At 47.4% G+C, this 19,301-nt stretch overlaps 1 protein-coding gene across 3 annotated transcripts in view; it reads left to right on the top strand.

Moving 5' to 3' along the window:
- CHD1 (chromodomain helicase DNA binding protein 1) overlaps positions 1 to 19,301 on the top strand; it is a 1,484,343-nt gene that overhangs the window by 858,581 nt on the left and 606,461 nt on the right. For all 3 annotated transcript variants that reach the window (XM_085632544.1, XM_085632543.1, XM_085632545.1), the window contains one exon: positions 12,687 to 12,728. In XM_085632544.1, the coding sequence (XP_085488670.1) occupies positions 12,687 to 12,728 (42 nt within the window). The remainder of the gene's footprint in view (positions 1 to 12,686; positions 12,729 to 19,301) is intronic.

The following is a 19,301-nucleotide window of genomic DNA, read 5'->3' as shown; positions in this document are numbered from 1 at the left end:
ATTAACGTCCACTCCACCCAACATACCGCCAAAACACCGTCCTATGTCCGTAGAGCACTTGGCATTATTGCAGCAGGAAGTGCTAAGTATGCTGCAAAAATGGGCAATAGAGGTCGTGCCCGTCAACCAGCAGGGGACAGGGGTGTACTCTCTGTACTTCTTAATCCCCAAAAAGGACGGGTCGCTCAGACCTATACTAGACCTGAGACCCCTCAACCAATACATTCTCTCATAGCATTTCCATATGCTCACCCTCCAGCAGGTTCTACCGCTACTCAGTCAGGGAGACTTCCTAGCCACACTGGACCTAAAAGATGCGTATTTCCACATACCCATACACCCTTCACACAGGAAATATCTCAGGTTCACTATTCAGGGGCATCACTATCAGTTCAAAGTTCTCCCCTTCGGAGTAACAACAGCACCCAGGGTCTTTACCAAGTGCCTAGCAACAGTGGCGGCACATCTACGAAGACAACACATTCACGTCTTCCCTTACCTGGACGACTGGCTTGTTCAGGCAAAGTCAGCCCACCAATGTGCCAGCCACATGTCCCTCACCATTCACCTTCTTCACAGTCTGGGATTCTCACTAAATTACCCAAAATCACATCTCCAACCCGCACACGATACGACAGTACCTGGGCGCGACCATAAACACTCTGGCAGCCACAGCTCAGCCAAATTTAGTGAGGATCAACAGCATGCAACTGCTGATCTTAAAGTTCAAACCTCAACACTCCCTTCCTGCGCGAGTGTTTATGCAGTTGATAGGCATGATGGCCTCCTGTATTTTCATAGTCCCGCACGCGAGACTACATATGCGCCCGCTTCAGGAGTGCTTGGCACGTCAATGGAATCAGGCTCACGTGCAATTAAAAGACCTAGTGTTGGTGAGCGGTCGGGCATACAACTCTCTGCATTGGTGGAATCCACAAAACCTTTGCAAGGGCTGACCATTCCAAGAGCCTGTTCCACAAATAATACTGACAGCGGACGCCTCTCTCCAGGGTTGGGGAGCTCATGGACTCACTTACACAGTGCAGGGACTATGGACAACGCAACAAAAGAAGATCAACCTTCTGGAACTGATGGCAATCTTCCTAGCCATGAAGGCATTCAAAGTACACTTCTGCAACAAAGTCGTGTTGATCCGGACGGACAACATGACTGCCATGTACTACATACAGAAGCAGGGAGGAACACACTCTCCACAGTTGTCTCATCTGGCTCAGAGCATGTGGAAGTGGGCCATTCAGAGGAACATATTCCTCATGGCGGTTCACCTCCCCGGCAAGGACAACCAGATGGCGGATCTGCTCAGCAGACACAGCCACCAGATGCACGAGTGGGAGATACATCCGTCAGTTCTCCAACCGTACTTCCAACAGTGGGGTCATCCAGAGATAGGCCTATTCGCCACAAACGAAAAACGCAAAATGCCAAAGCTTTGCCGCCAGGTTCCCACATCCACAGTCACAGGGCAATGCGATATGAATGAACTGGTCCGGCAGATTTGCGTACGCTTTTCCCCCAGCGCCATTAATACCGCTAGTGGCACGCAAACTGTGACAACACTCACTGACACTCATCCTAGTTGCTCCCACATGGGTGCGCCAACCATGGTACACCACCTTTCTAGAACTTTCCGTGGTGCAGCATCAAAGGCTGCGGATCAAACCCGCGCTTTTGACGCAGAACCATGGCGAGATTCAGCACCCAGATCCGCAACAGCTGAACCTGGCAATCTGGCTCCTGAAGTCTTAGAGTTTGGCTACCTAAACCTGCCACCTGACTGTATGGATATCATCAAGGAGGCCAGGAGACCCACTACCAGAGCTTGCTATGCGGCTAAATGGAAGAGGTTTGTCATTTACTGCAATAACAATGACATTAACCCGCTGGACGCATCCATTCAAAACATCATCTGTTACCTCCTACACCTCTACCGATGCAATCTGGCATACAACTCAATACGTATCCATTTAACCGCGATAGCAGCCTATCTCCAAAACAGGCAGCACCTCTCTTTATTCAGAGTGCCTGCCATCAAAGCCTTCTTGGAGGGACTCAAACGAGTAATTCTCCCAATACACCCACCGGCACTGGTGTGGAACCTCAATTTGGTCCTCACCAGATTAATGGGTCCACCCTTTGAACCTCTCCATTCATGTGGGATTCAGTTCCTCACCTGGAAAGTGGCTTTCCTAGTGGCAATCACTTCGTTAAGAAGAGTTAGTGAACTCCAGGCACTAACCATTCAAGAGCCATTCATACAGGTTCACGCAAACAGGGTTGTGCTACGTACCAACCCAAATTCATGCCCAAAGTCATATCGCAGTTCCACATGAATCAAACTATCGAACTGCCTGTTTTCTTTCAAAATCCACAGAATGTCGCAGAGAGAATGCTCCATACACTAGATGTAAAGAGGGCCCTCATGTACTATATAGACAGAACTAAGGACTTTAGGAAAACAAAACAACTTTTCGTTGCCTTTTCTCCACAACACAAAGGCAACGCCATTTCCAAAGCAGGTATAGCCAGATGGATCGTTAAATATATTCAAATTTGCTATCAAAAAGCTAAACGCACATTAACGATTCCCCCACGAGCCCACTCAACACGAAAGTTAGGGGCATCCATGGCTTTCCTGGGAAACATTCCTTTACAGGAAATATGTAGAGCAGCCACATGGTCCACTATACATACATTTACCAAACACTACTGTGTAGATGTACACTCAAAACAGCAGGCAGCTGTAGGACAGGCTGTTCTCAAAACTCTTTTTCAGACTGCTGCAGCTGGCACTGGTAGCCGCCGCTAATGAAGGTACTGCTATGTATTCTATGCACAGATATGAATTCAGCAGCCCACATGCCTCGAACTGAATATGCTACTTACCAGTATGCATCTGTTCTTGGCATGTAGGGCTGCTGACATTCATATCGCCCACCCTCCTCCCCGGCGCCTGTAGCGGCTGCAGCACTGAATTACTGTATAGCATGGTTATCACTTACTGTATCTACTCCATCACTGCCACATTGGCGAAAAACAATCTAAGGATGGAGAGGATGCCCATGCGCACTGTGGTCCAGGGGAGGAGTCACCTATCTCGTGATACTTCGAAGACTCTTCCAGGACAACAATGTGCAATCATCCGGACCCAACACTAGGCGGCGATCTATGCACAGATATGAATGTCAGCAGCCCTACATGCCAAGAACAGATGCATACTGGTAAGTAGCATATTCATTACTTGTAATATACTGAAAACGCCTATTCATTTTAATGTACTGTATTTGCGAAGTGTTGCAACCTACTGCATCCCCTGTAAATCAAACAAAGTACAATTGCTATTGCTTTTTCAAACTATTCTATATCCAGTAACTTTTTACTGAAAAGTATTTAACGCTTACCTGTGCTAGGCTTGCTTGGTTCTGAAAATAAAACGGTATATATTTTTATACAAACACGATTGGCCTAGAGTTTAGTTCTTGAGTGTGTGAAATCATTTGATGATTGAGTGTGTACATCAAATGCTTAACACTGTCCTCTGATACTGCCTTACTGCTCGACCACTCTACCACAATTAGAGAGTAAGGTTCTATCTAACTTTAATCTCTTGCCTACTTCTGGGGTCACTTGGACTCTATACACACTATACCTCATTTTGATGTAGTATATATAGAGGCAGTTTTTTTACAAAGTGTCTACAACACACTCACAAAACAGTACAGCAGCTCCACGATCTCGGATTCACAGTAAATCTCTCGAAGTCCCATCTTTATCCCTCCAACACGCAAACGTACTTGGGAGCCTCTCGCGAAGCACAAAAAGCTCTAGCCTGTCCCAATCTAGCCAGAATCTGCAACATTCAGGCTCTAATTTCCCTGTTCCAGCCCCACCACTCATTACCAGCTCGGGTATTCATGCAGCTACTAGGAATTATGGCGTCTTGCATCTTAATAGTTCCCTAAGCAAGACTTCAAATGCGTCCCCTTCAGTATTAGCACGTCAGTGTAATCAGTCTCAGGGTAAATTATCAGATCTAGTGTTGGTGGACGACTGCACTCATCACTCTCTGCAGTGGTGGATTCCCCAAACCTTTCCAAAAGGCGGCCCTTCATCGACCCAGTTCCACAGACAGTGCTAACAGCAGATGCATTGCTCACTGGTTGTGGAGTCAACAGCAAAAGCAACTTCACATAAATCAACTAGAGCTGCTAGCAGTGTCTCTAGCACTCAGCCTTTCAAACTCACCTTGTAGGCAAAGCTGTCCTGATACGCACAGATAGCATGAAAGCCATGTATTATATACAAAAACAGGGAGGGAACACTCTCTCCAACTGTCGCACCTTGCACAGGCTATTGGGAGGTGGGGCATACGTCTTAAAATCTATCTCCAGCAGAACACCTTCCAGGAGTGGTCAATGAGATTGCATATCTGCTCAGCAGGCAGAGACAAAAGATTAATCTGTGGGAACTCCACCCTCAAGTTCTCCTCACAACTCATTCCACTAGTGGTTCGGAAGGTTAGGGAAACGTCCCTGACACTAATCCTTGTAGCTCCCACATGGGTCCGTCAACCTTGTTTCACAACCCTGTTGGAGCTCTCAGTAGTTCCTCATCAAAAACTACATCTCACATTCAATCTCCTCACGCAGAGCTGTGGAGAGTTAAGACACCCAGATCCCACACATCTCAACCTAGTGATCTGGCACCTGAAGTCATAGAGTTTGGCTATCTGAATCTTCCGCCAGACTGTATGAACATTATGTTCGAGGCATATGAGCTGCAGATTGTACACTTAGCATAGATCGCCATCTGGTGTTGGGCCCGGATGTTTGCAGTTTGTTTTTCTTCTTGGACAGTCTTTGGAAGTCACGAGTTTGGTGACTCCTCCTTCGGTCCGTACTGCGCATGGGCTTCGGCTCCATCCTCAGATTGTTTTTTTCCGCCATCGGGCTCGGATGTGATACTTCGTGCTCCGGCTTCGAACTTCTACGGTTCCAGCCTCGACGGAAAATCCTCGATTCTTCGAGTTCCTTCATCATCTTCATCTCTCGAAGCGGCACTTTTCTCCATCCCGTACATCGACACCGGCCTTCGGGCCCTCCGCGACTCCGGTCCCGGCCGATGGAAAGGACTCCGTTCAAAAAGTGCCCAAAATGTGGGTCTAAATTTCCCCACACCGACCTCCATCAGGTGTGTAACCTTTGCCTCTCTCCGGAACACGAGGCTAGAGACTGCCCCGCCTGCAAGTCTTTTCGATCGAAGAAGACCATCCGAGATCGAAGAGCTCGACGCACCATGGCGCACTCATCCTCGGCAGCTCCACCGGACATCTTCGGAGACGACGCCGAAGCTTCGGGGCAAACACACACCGAGCAGGAGGAAGACGTCGTCAGCGCTTCCGAGGCCGACGACTCCGACGTGGAGGACGTTACACCAGCGCAGCGGGCCGTGAGTACTATGCCCCCTCCCACCCCCACGCCGAAAACCAAAGAGACTCAGGTTACTCCCTCGCCTGCCGGCCTGGGCAAAACCAAAACCAAAACTTCGATCACCCCACCTTCGGGCCCGGTGTCGAAGCACCCAAAGTCTCATGGCAGCTCGGGATCGAGCCAGCCGACACCCGGTGCCGAAAAACAGCATCCGGCACCGAAGACTGCAAAATCCAGCTCGACTCCGAAACCACCGGTGCCGAAGCCTGGACACTCGGTGCCGACCAAACACAAACACAAATCTGTCGGCAACGACGCTCCGGCGCCGAAACATCATTCGACGCCGAAACACCCGGAGACCTCAAAAAAGCATGGCGCACACAGACCATCGAAACCCCCGGTTCCGAAATCACCCGTGCCGACAGACGACTCGACACCGTTGGCTCTGTTTACACCAGACCCTTTACAAAAGACTTTGTCCAAAGATCCAAAGACTGGGCTTTTGACTTTAACTACCAAGAAAAGACGCCTTGATGCTCCGGCTCCTCCTCCTCCACCCAAAAGGAAGGACTCTGCTACTTCTCCCCTCAGAGTGCCCTCCCCACCACCGCCTCCCCTACCCCCCCCTCCACCACCTCCACCGCCTCCACCTCACAGGTCTCCGCCACCTTTACCTCACTACGATCCGGCCCCATCCCCAGATCCGGATGATGGGGATCCGGACAATTACCCGGCGGACGCCCCAATGGATCCCACTCCACCAGGGACCCCAGATCCATGGGAGGATTACAATAACCCTGATATACCCAATGTACCTCAGGACGACCTATACCCATCAAGGCCGTCTCCTCCAGAGGACTCCTTAGGGTTTCATCATTTAGTGCAGAGAGCAGCACATTACCATGGGGTGGACATGCACAGTGAACCAGTAGAAGAAGACTTCCTACTGGATACATTTGATATACAAGACAAATCTACTTCCATTTTACCCATGCTTAAGGGTGTCACCAAGCACGCTACAGAGGTGTTCCAAGACCCTGTCAGAGCCAGAGTACTGAACCCTAGAATAGAGAAGAAGTACAAGGCGGCACCCACAGACCCTGCTTACATCAAGGGCCCTGCTCCCCTAGATTCCCTAGTTGTCTCCACAGCTAGAAAGCGGGCTAACTCCCAATCCTCAGGAGATGCCCCACCGCCAGACAAAGAATCTAAACTTCTGGACGCGTCTGGTAAACGCACCGCCTCCCAAGCTGCAAACATGTGGCGCATTGCAAACACACAAGCACTGCTTGCGCGATATGATAGAGCACACTATGACGAACTAGAGGCTCTTATGCAGCACCTTCCAGAAAAATACAAGCACAAGGCTCATGACCTCATACAGGAGGGTAAACTAATCACAAACACCTCCATTAAGTGTGCCCTCGATGCAGCCGACACTGCTTCTAGGGCCATAAATACCAGTGTCCTGCTTCGTCGCCACGCCTGGCTCAGGATCTCAGGGTTCAAACCTGAAGTCCAGGCATCCATACTCAATCACCCCTTTGACCAGGAAACACTCTTTGGGCCAAAGGTAGACGAAGCGCTCGAAAAGATGAAGAAAGACACAGACACAGCAAAGTCTATGGGGGCACTCCAAACACAAGCCTCCAAACGTTCCTTTCGACGCTCGTCCTTTCGTGGCACAGGCAGAGGCTCCTCCACCGATAACGCCTCTACCTCCTACAAGTCCCCTCCTCAAAATACCTTTTCAAAGGGCAATCAGAGAGGTGGTTACAGGGGTAACAACAATAAGGGCAGGGGCAAAACCAACAACACCCGTTCTGCCCCCCCCCCCGCACAATGACTCCCCTCCGCTCCCCCCAGACCATTCCACTCCGGTCGGGGGCAGACTACAAAACTTTATCCACGTATGGGAGTCCATAACATCGGACAAATGGGTGACCCAAATCATTCGGTCAGGGTACTGTCTAGAGCTAACATCTACCCCACCCAATATCCCACCAAGGCACCGTCCAATGTCTCAAGAACATTCCACACTGCTCAAACAAGAGGTACTTTCACTCCTGCAAAAACATGCTATAGAGCAGGTCCCCGTCAACCAACGAAATCTAGGGGTCTACTCTCTATATTTCTTAATACCAAAGAGAGACGAGACCCTCAGACCCATTCTGGACCTCCGGCCTCTAAATGCCTACATACACTCAGACCATTTTCACATGGTCACTCTACAACAAGTCCTCCCACTCCTCTGCCAGGGAGACTTTCTCACAACCTTGGATCTGAAAGACGCATACTTTCACATTCCAATACACCCCTCTCACAGGAAATACCTCAGGTTCGTGGTGGACGGGCAACATTACCAATTCACGGTTCTCCCCTTCGGGGTCACCACCGCACCACGGGTGTTTACCAAATGCCTAGCAGTAGTAGCAGCACACCTCAGACGTCAACATATTCACGTCTTCCCTTACCTAGACGACTGGCTGATAAAAGCCGCGTCCTACGACCAATGTGTGCAGTATACAAACAGCACCATCCAACTGCTCCACCAGCTAGGCTTCACGGTGAACTACCAAAAGTCACACCTCATACCATCTCACACAAAGCAATACCTCGGGGCCACTATAGACACCTCCAAGGGTATTGCCTATCCAAACTCAGCCAGAATCACAAGCATTCAAGCCTTACGCAAAACATTCCTTCCTCAACACTCTCTTCCAGCAAGAGTGTTTATGAAGCTCATAGGAATGATGGCGTCTTGCATTTTCATAGTGCCCCATGCAAGACTCCACATGCGCCCACTTCAAGAGTGCCTAGCACAACAGTGGAACCAGGCCCAGGGTCAGCTGACGGATCTGGTGTTGGTGGACGGCCGCACACATCACTCTCTGCAGTGGTGGAACACCACAAACCTTTCCAAAGGGCGGCCGTTCCTGGACCCGGTTCCTCAGGTGACTCTAACAGCGGACGCATCGCTCTCCGGCTGGGGAGCGCACCTCCTACACCTCACCATGCAAGGTCTATGGACGCCACAGCAAAAATCGCTCCACATCAACCATCTGGAGCTCTTGGCGATCTTTCTAGCCCTAAAATCTTTCCAAAAACAGATTTCGGGCAAAGCAGTCCTCATTCGCACAGACAATATGACTGCAATGTATTATATCCAAAAACAGGGGGGGACACACTCTCCCCAGCTCTCCCGCTTAGCCCAGAGCATATGGAGATGGGCAATTCCTCAAAACATCTTTCTCCTGGCACAGCACGTTCCAGGCGTACAAAACACCATGGCAGATCTGCTCAGCAGACAAACGCAACAAATACACGAATGGGAACTGCATCCACAAGTTCTTCACCCATTCTTCCAACAGTGGGGGCATCCTCAGATAGACCTCTTCGCCACCCACGAAAACAAAAAATGCCCAAGCTTCGCCGCCAGATACCCACACCCATTGTCCAAGGGCAATGCGATATGGATGAACTGGTCAGGCAGATTTGCATACGCCTTTCCACCTCTCCCACTAATTCCATTAGTGGTCAGGAAGCTACAACAGCACTCCCTCACACTCATTCTGGTAGCTCCAACGTGGGCCAGGCAGCCGTGGTACACCACGCTACTACAACTGTCAGTGGTACCACATCAAAAACTGCATCTATCCCCATGCCTCCTAACCCAGAACCATGGAGAAATCAGGCACCCGGACCCAGCTCAGCTCAACCTGGCGATCTGGCTCCTGAAATCCTAGAATTCGGATACCTTAACCTTCCCCCTGATTGTATGAACATCATCATGGAAGCCAGACGTCCTACCACTAGAGCATGCTATGCCGCAAAGTGGAAAAGATTTGTAATTTACTGCCGTAACAATACAATCAACCCTCTAGATGCATCCATACAGCACATCATATGCTATCTGCTCCATCTTCACAGGTGTAACCTGGCATATTCATCCATACGCCTACACCTAGCAGCGATCGCTGCTTATCTACAAAACAGGCAGCATTTATCACTCTTCAGAGTGCCCGCTATTAAAGCCTTCATGGAAGGCCTTAAACGAGTAATTCCTCCCAGGGCACCACCTTCCCCTGTATGGAATCTAAATTTAGTTCTTACACGACTAATGGGTCCGCCCTTCGAACCAATGCACAAATGTGAGCTACAGTTTCTCACCTGGAAAACAGCTTTCCTTGTAGCTATCACTTCCCTTAGAAGGGTTGGTGAAATACAAGCGTTCACCATACAGGAACCCTACATACAAATGCATCACAGCAAGGTCATACTTCGCACAAATCCGAAGTTTCTGCCCAAAGTCATTTCCCCCTTCCACCTCAATCAATCAGTGGAATTACCTGTCTTCTTCTCGCAACCCCAATCTGTTGCAGAAAGGGCCTTACACACACTTGATGTAAAAAGGGCGTTACTATACTACATACAAAGAACGCAACCTTTCAGGAAGACTAAACAATTGTTCGTTTCCTTCTCTCCACCACATAAAGGCAACCCCATTTCAAAATCAGGGATAGCTAGGTGGATTGTAAAATGCATACAAATTTGCTATCAAAAGGCAAAGAGAACATTATCTGTTCCCCCTAAAGCCCACTCTACAAGAAAGTTAGGGGCTTCTATGGCTTTTCTAGGGAATATACCCTTAGATGACATCTGCAAGGCAGCCACATGGTCTACACCGCACACCTTCACAAAACACTACTGTGTAGATGTGCATTCCAAGCAGCAAGCTAGGGTGGGCCAGGCTGTACTAAAGACACTTTTTCAAACAGCTGCAACGGATACCGGTGGTCGCCGCTAAGGTTGGGTACTGCTATATAATCTATGCTAAGTGTACAATCTGCAGCTCATATGCCTCGAACGGAATATGCTACTTACCAGTATGCATCTGTTCTTGGCATGTAGAGCTGCAGAGTTGTACACGCCCACCCGCCTCCCCGGCTACCTGTATCCGTTCCAGTACATCTTATTTAGATACAACACATGGGTTTCTCACTGTTATTACTACGCTCCATCATTTCCCTGTTGGCGAAAAACAATCTGAGGATGGAGCCGAAGCCCATGCGCAGTACGGACCGAAGGAGGAGTCACCAAACTCGTGACTTCCAAAGACTGTCCAAGAAGAAAAACAAACTGCAAACATCCGGGCCCAACACCAGATGGCGATCTATGCTAAGTGTACAACTCTGCAGCTCTACATGCCAAGAACAGATGCATACTGGTAAATAGCATATTCCTTAAGAAGCTAGACGACCTATGCAGCAAAAGGGAAGCGTTTATTTATTGAAATAACCATATCAACCTGCATGATGCTTCAGTTCAAAATATCATTTGCTATTTACAACGGTCACATTTAGCGTACACATCTATATGCTTACATCTTGGTGCAATAGCCACACATACCTTCAGAATAGACAACTTCTGTCTCTTTTCAGAGTGCCTGTTATTAAGGCCTTTATGGAAGTACTAGAGAGTTATTCCCCCCAAGACTTCCACCTGCCCTAGTGTGGAATCTTAATATTGTTCTTACCAGACTAATGGGTCCACCCTTTGAGCCATTGCATGAATTTGAACTGCAATCTCTCACTTGGAAAGTTGCTTTCCTCATTGCTATCCCATCACTGAGGAGAGTGGGTGAGCTTCAAGCACTAACCATAGAAGTGTCATTCTTACAAGTACACCAAAACAAAGTAGTTCTTCCTACTAACCCTACATTTCTACCCAAAGTAGTTTCTACTTTCCACATCAACCAATCTGAGTTGCGTGTGTTCTTTCCTCAGCCAGATTCTTTGGCACAATGTGCTCTACACACCTTAGATGTTAAACGAGCAATATTCTATTACATATTGCACGGTGGATAGTCAAATGTATTCAAACTTGCTATGCAAAAGCAAAAAGGACTTTACCAATTTCCCCTAGCGCGCATTCCACTCGCAAACTCTGGGCTTCTATGGCTTTCTTAGGAAACATTCCCATAGCTGACATCTGTAAAGCTACCACATGGTCTACATCTCACACATTCACATAACACTAGTGTGTCTGTGTTAGCAAACCAACAAGCTAAGGTAGGCCAGGCAGTTCATCGTACAGTCTTTCAAACAACTGCAACAGCTACAGGTTAACCACCGCTTTGGGAGATTACTGCTGTATAGTCTATGCAAAGCATGCGATCTACAGCTCACATGCCTCAAATGGAAAATGCAACTTACCCAGTATGCATCTGTTCTTGGCATGTAGAGCTGTAGATTCACATGCACCCACCTGCCTCCCCGGGTATGTATATCTGTTGCAGTAATATCTTACTTAGATACATTCACATGTACAACTCTATTCTATTCTATTCTTACTAACTCCATTCTCACCCTCTGCTGGAAAACAATCTAACTATAGAGTCGATGCCCATGCGCACTATCACCGAAAGGAGGAGTTAGCTACCCCGTGACTGGAAAATAATTATTCGAATAAAGCAAAGTGCTGACCTCCAGACCCAACACTAGATGGCACACTTACGCAAAGCATGTGAATCCACAGCTCTACATGCCAACTACATATGCATACTGAGTAAGTAGCAATTTTCTTCTGGTGGATGCGCTAGCGAACCGCAGTTTCCTCATGGCCCTCTACACCTGTACAACTCTTTAATCGTTCTTGTGGAATGGTATTTTTTGTAACTAAAAAGGCCTCAAACTAGAGATCTGTGCATTGGTGACGCCTATTTGCAGATGGGCTCTACGTCTGAGGGCATGGAAAAGCCTTTGAAAGAAACTGACGGCAGTGTGCCTCGGTGGCGGTTATATGTGGCCCCTCTAGTGACTTCTAGAGTGGAAATGATGTTGATGTGGAGCCGCACTAGACCACCTACCAGCAAGCAGGTGTACTGCCTTTTTGTTTCTTAAGCCTTTTGTAATGCCTGTGGGAATATTCACAGGGTGAAGCATCTGCAGTAAGAGAATATCCACCAGAAAAAGCATTGACAAAGGGAATTCTTTTTCATCTGTATTTTCACAGTGAAACTGTTCATTTTCATTATATTGAGGGGGCAGTCTACCTAAAACGATATGAATTTTCTTGCATATGATAAATAATGCCTTTTTATTGGAACCAATGTTAATTTATATTGTGTGATGCTCATTTGTTTGCCTAATTGTTTTTTATTTTGAAAATAGCTATCTGATAACTTGTAATAAAGTAGATTGTGTGCTCTGACTAAATAATTATCAACTCTCTCTTCAGGTTTATCAAAAGCTACAAAAAATTTGGCTGTCCCCTAGAAAGGTAAATATACTGCTTTTGTTTGTTAATGTGAAAGTTAATTTTTGTCAAATGAAGTGTTGTGAGAAAGCCACTTGATAGATGGTTACTAGGTTGCTGATTTGCACGGCGAACATTCCACGGCCTGGAGATCCTAAGGGTTCTACCTAATACTGCTGGATGGGGTAGCTCTTCTAAAAGAAACTCCCTTGTATTTGGAAGCATATTTACTTTCCGGACACAAGACTAATTGGTCTGCCTCTCTAGGAGCAGAACCTATAGGAACCCCTTCCGGGTTGGGAATTCTCACCGGAATTAAGAGACTACTTGAAACTGACCTCAGCCCTGAAGAAGTGGCAGGGTAATCCCCTGTAACAGCGACGAAACACTGGTGTTAGCTAAGAAGGCTTAAAGATCTTGAATTAAAGACATCTGAAAATATAAAGACAAGCATCATTGTGATATTTTATGTAACTTCATGTATTTACTTTTGAACGTGTGCAGAAGATTTGTATATATAGCATAAGTGGTCTGCTGGCCACACATGTGGGGATCTGGTGGTTTTTCCCTACCTTATGCACCGTGCCAGATTACCTGCCTTAACTGAATTTTATTTGTACTTGTGATAGACCTTAGAGCGCCAATTTGCCTATTGCTGACCACCGACTGTATAACTAATGTTAACTAGGTTGCTGTTGGTATAAAATGGAATTAATTGCTGAAGAAGGATTTTATAGACTTGCCTTAGTGGTGCACTTCCACCCTGTTTATTTTTTGTCTATAGGATTTTTTTTGTAATAAGCACACCGCATGGTGGTGATTGTTTGTCCAGTACTCATTGATATCACCCTGAAGTGTACTGTTAGAGAAAGGCGTTGGCTCTCTGAATAGTATTACAAAATGGCCTCTTGAAATTGTGTCTTACGTAAAGGATTCCAAGCCACATGAGTAATTCATTGGTAGTTGATATATTTGATCTTACCATTGGTGAGAAAATGCTAATATCCTCAACAAAGGCACTAAACACAACATGTAACCTCAATTTCAAAATGCCTAACCAGTGGCCGTTGGATCAAGCGTTACAACAGTGGGAGCACAAACAAGAGATATGCAGCAGTAAAGCAGTTCAGAAAAAAGACTAAAAGCTTCTTCGCCTGCTGTGCTCTGTTGAAATGGCTTCAAACCTGTGAGCGAGATCATCAGCGTCTCGGCTGACATTCAGAGCCATTAGATCACTTTCTCTTTGCTTCCAGCATGTCATTGCCTCCTGAGAATTTATTGAAACACATTTATTGTTCTCTAGCATGTTGCTCCTTTACTGAGACGGTTCATATCGGATATAGTCATGCCCATAGGAAGTCATTTTTTCAACTTTTCAGCTGTTGCTTACAAGATAACTCGTACTTTCACTAATGTGGCAGAGTGCACGTTCTTCCCGGTTTTCCACTGTTTTGATTGTATCAGCAGGGCCCATCATAGAGTTGGAATGTTGAAATGTTGTATTGCTAGAGGACCAGGTGTAGCTAACGTGGCACTATGGACTTCTTACTGGCTGTTTTGCACCCCTGTCAAGAAGTTCAAGTACTGACAACAGCTGTTCCATTTGAGCCTTCACTTTCTCTCTGCAATAAAGGTTTATTCTGTACTCTGACCTCCTATAGAGCAACTAAAATGTGCTGCCCTTTATCCACAGTCTGTTCACTCAGATTATCGGAGGTACATATACTACTGGAACAAGCACCCCACGTGAAGGGCCCAAGAGTCTTGTTCACAAGCTTGGCAATATTCTGTATGAAGCTTGCATGTGAAGTATCAGAAGCATCTGAAGAAATGTTCATCCAATTTTATCCTCCAAATTGCATACCTCGCTGTTTTTTGTTCTCACCCAGTGTCGCGTCCCTTTTCCAAATTTTCCTCACACCTCTTCTGCTGGCCTTGTCAGTGAAGTGAATCTTTGAGTGTAAACATAATGTAGAGATCTTGGCGCAGCTTTGGTCATGGTCCGGAATCTACATTGTGCTTCTTGGTGTGGCTCTGCCATTTGTTCCATTGGTGGAGCTGTAAACCCAGAAGTTTAAACGATGGAGATGTTAGGTGAAACTGAAAAGATCACTGCACATTTCTGTGGAGGAAATCATTCATGTGTAGGGTTTTCACTGCTACTCATGCTGGAGATTGATCTGACATTGTATTTCTTAAATCCTCAACAGCCTGTAATGAGAAAGGAGGCATCCTACATCCACCCTCCCACATTGTTCCTGCTCATCTACCTTGTTGGAATCAGCTGAGGTAGGCATTGTGGGTCAAAAACTGTCAGGAAAGGCCATGGGATTCTGCAGAACGCTCATCTGTCTCATTTCCTCCTCGAGAGATGTTACATTGATATGCCACTTTAGTAGACATGCACACAATATCTTATAAGACTTCTAGCCACAGATTCCTTACCTTAGAATACAACCAGGCATCAGACTGCATCTGGAAGATTTTTGAGCAGTACCCCTGCTGCTGATGACTGGCGTCGTTCGGCTCCACGTCGGCAGCATCTTCTGCGCTTGAAGTGATTTGCGCGGTACATATGTAGACGGCATGCTTACATCATTTCTTTTCTTATCGTTCCAGATATCGCTGATCTGGTCTGAGCTACTCTGTAATTTTTTTTATTTGCTTTTTGCAACTTTTTGTTGAGTGTTTTTGAGAGATCTTTTCTCCTGGCGTGAGGAATGTCACCCAAGAAACTAACTGGTTTCAAGCTATGTGGAGCCTGTCACAAACATGTTTGTGTGTGACAGAACCCTTACTTGGTGTAGTTATGGTGCTTGGAGCATTACCACAACTCCAAGATCTGTGTGGACTGCAACACCATGCATCTGAAAGCACTGAGAGAGCGATCCCTCAAGCTCTTCCTGCCCGACGTCGGATGACTCCGCAATTCTCCAGATCTTATCATCACACTTCAAGTCATTGGGGAAATCGGGTAAGTCCCAATCGTCCATCGAGGCGGGGGAGCGTCGGCATGTCAGACCTAGTGCTTTGGCAGAGCCTGAGTCAGGGTCTGCTCCGCGCTTCCCTGACTTTCCGGGAGCTGGCGCGACCCCCGCCCAGCTCAAAGGATTTTATGAGGCTATGCACTGCACTTTGTGGCGAACAATCCCTCTGTAGCATCTTCGAATCCCATGGGTTCAGCAGGGGACCCCTGGTGGATCCCATCCGCTGGGTAATCCTTGCTCAATCCGTAATTGAGCCGACACAAAGACCAAGACCTACCTCAACTCTGGCTCCAGTTCAGACAGCCCCTGCGCCGCCGCCATCCCCATACTTATTCCCAACTCCGACGCGGAGCCAGAGGCATGACGCTCAATGCCAGAGCCAGTGGCTTTTACTGTTGGTGGGCCTGGAGAGGGAGACGAGTGGGAGAAGTCTGAGGACCCTTATGGTTACCAGCATTCCTTAGGTGAGGAGGGCAGCTTGTATGAGGTCTGACAGAGGCAAGTTGGGTAGACACTGCCTGACACTGGTTTGGTCTGTTGTCCTACTGTGGCTACGGAGGAGAGAGCCTCTCTTGCTAAGGTGGTTCATAGCGTGGCTGAGGTCTTGAACCTTATCCTGCCCTCAGTGGAGGTCAAGATGAATGTTTTGACCGAGGTGATTCAGCCATGATTCACCCTGTCTGAACCCTTACTCCTATTTCATGAATCCCTTACTGAAGTCCTACTTGGGGCCTGGTCCAAGCCATGCACAGAGGCTCCTGTGCATAGAGCAATTGCCCGTCACCATCGCCCTGCTCTTGGGGACCCCAGGTTCCTTTCCCAGCACCCTACCCCACAAAGCTTGGCAGACCAAGCACCCACTTCTAGGATCACGTTCCCTACCGCTCCATCGGAAAAGGCATGCAAAAGGCTGGATATCTTTGGAGAGAGGATGTTTTCTTCCGATAGGCACTGCATTTGTTGAACACCTCGTGCCTTTTAAGTCAATATTCTCATATAATCTATGTAAGGAAATTGGGTGTTTTATATGGTGCGGTTGCGCAACCTCACCATGTAATACATTAACCAATCCCATCTGAAAGATGCCATTAGTTATAGATTACTCCAGTATTGGAGCTTTCATAGATTCACATGCCTGAATCATTCCCCGTCGTCGAGACGGGAGTCTCCGGTACATAAAAAAAGCATTGCTTAGTTGTATACCAAACTGAAAAAAGGCCTAGGCCCATTTTCCTTTGCAACCCATAACCTTCGTTATGTAAAAAAGGACTAAACTTGTCTCTGAACCAATCAGAACCTCTCACCCTCTAGAACCCTCCTGAGAGAACCTTCTGCCCCTCAGATTTTCTACCGCACGTTGTGCTAGGGAGTCTCCTTTGAGCTCTGCTCAAATTCTGCAGTTTGGTTCTAGATTGAAGAGTTTATTCTACTGATTTTTCATCAACTTCTGGAGAATGGCTGACAAGGAGAAGAAGGGTTTATTTAGAGCCTGCGCCATATAACTTCAAAGAGATCTCAAAAAAGAAGTAGATCTTCTCAGGCTCATACCTCAGGGGAAAGACCTGAGAAGGCTCTTAAAAAGATCACGACTGGGTCAAACTATAGAAAAGGAGAGCAAGGGTCATGCTTCAGGGGTAAAACATTAAAAAAGACGAGTTTAGAGCCTTCAAAATCACCCCTTAAAATTAAACATTCACTTCAAAAGCCAGCCTCTACATCTCCTGAAGAGAAATGAGCAAAATCTACGTCGTCGACGGGATTGACGACGAAGAAAGTAGTGTCATTGACGAAGAAAAGTGAGGTAAAGATCACTATTAAACCTATACCCTCGTCAACGATGGCGTAGTCGACTGCAGTGTCAACAACGAGAGCGACGGCGACATCGACGACCACCACGACTACGACGACCGTGACAACAGGATCGGCGACGGTAGCAGCGGCGACGACGGTTTCGTCGGCGATATCGACGCCAATCTCGTCGACTGGCTCGTCGACGAGAGAAAAAACCCCAGAAAAACTGGATTTTACCAGGAAAAGGAGGATTACCCCAGATATTACATCTCCAAGCAAGGTAACACCTCTGGTTCCATCCCACTTGTTAGAGGAAGAAGACTCGCAGGAGGAGGATAATGATGGTCATTTTGGCTACGCCTGTAGCCCCTCGCAATTACATGTTAAATGTCAGGAAGATGACTGAGAGGATGATTATGGGGGATTTCAAGACCGTCCCCAGCAACACTATCAGGCCTATATCACCATTACCACAACCGGCTCCAGACATCTCTGACGATGAGGAACAGGAAGAGGGGGAGATAACAGACCCTAGTAAAGAATGGGATGATTATCTCATTCCGTCCCCTTCATCTCCTTCTCCGAGGCCTGTCGAATCTCCTCCGGAGGACATCGGGGGGTTCCATAATCTTATGGAGAGAGCTGCTCAGAGATTTGCGCTCAACGTGTCATCGGACAAAACAGAGGGCTTCTTGTATGATTTCAAGGAGCCGTTTCGCAAGACAGTTCGATCTCTCCCGATTGTTAGTCATCTATGGGAAGAAGGTCTCAAGGTAATGGAGACGCCGGCAACGGTTACTCCAGTACTCGGCAGGCTGGACAAGAAATATAAAGCGCCCTCGGATGCTCCTGCTTGTCTACTAGGCCACCCCAAGCTGGACTCAGTTATAACTCAAGCGGCTCAGCAAAAATCGAGGAATCCGTCGGCTCCAATCTCAACGCCTCCCGACAGAGAGGGTAGGCGCTTGGACAATGCGGGGAAGAGATTTTCGTCCATGTCTGCCCTTCTAGTTAAGGCTGCGAATGCCCTGGCCATCCTGGGCAGGTATGATAGGCAAATGTGGTGCGACCTATTGCCTTACATAGACAGCATTCCTGAGGCTAACAGACAGGAAGCCAGGAAAATCCTCCAAGAAGGTGAAAGGACTTCGGCTGAAGTCATAGATTGCGCAATGGACATTGCGACCACGGCCTTCAGATCTTTGGGTGGAGCGGCTGTTTTGCGCCGACAAGGATGGCTAAGAGTGATAGCTTTTAGGCCCGAAGTCCAGAATAAGATCTTGGACCTTCCCTTCAATGGAGAAGATTTGTTCGGGAAGCACATTGACGAGGCCTTGCAGAGTATCAAAAAAGATACAGAAACAGCTAAATCTCTGGGAACATTGCAATATAGGAAAGTTCCTTTTCGAGGCTCAAGAGGTAGGGGCCAATCCTCCTATAGAGGGGGTTACCAACAAGGCCGGTATACTTCTTACTCCACCTTACCTCAGCCATACCGTCAACAGTATTCGCAGCGACAAACAGGAGGTTACACGAAATCTACTCCTAGAGGTCGAGGAGGTCGTCAGGGGAAAGACAACACCCGGCCACAATGACAACTTTCTAACTCTGGCTAACTCTGGCTATTACTCTTATTTCACATGTTCCCCTGGGTGGAAGAATTTCTTATCTTCAAAATTGGCAGCAAATAACTACGGACCAATGGGTCCTCAACATAATACAATTCGGACATACTCTAGAGTTTCTGCAAACCCCCCCTTGTACACCACCAAGAGGTCAAATATTTGCATTAGACGCGTCAAGAAATTCGGACAATGCT

Source organism: Triturus cristatus, chromosome 2_1 (assembly GCF_964204655.1).
Source record: "Triturus cristatus chromosome 2_1, aTriCri1.1, whole genome shotgun sequence".
Lineage (NCBI taxonomy): Eukaryota > Metazoa > Chordata > Amphibia > Caudata > Salamandridae > Triturus > Triturus cristatus.
Note: the sequence above shows the minus strand (reverse complement) of the source record. Positions and strands in the feature narration are given on the sequence as shown.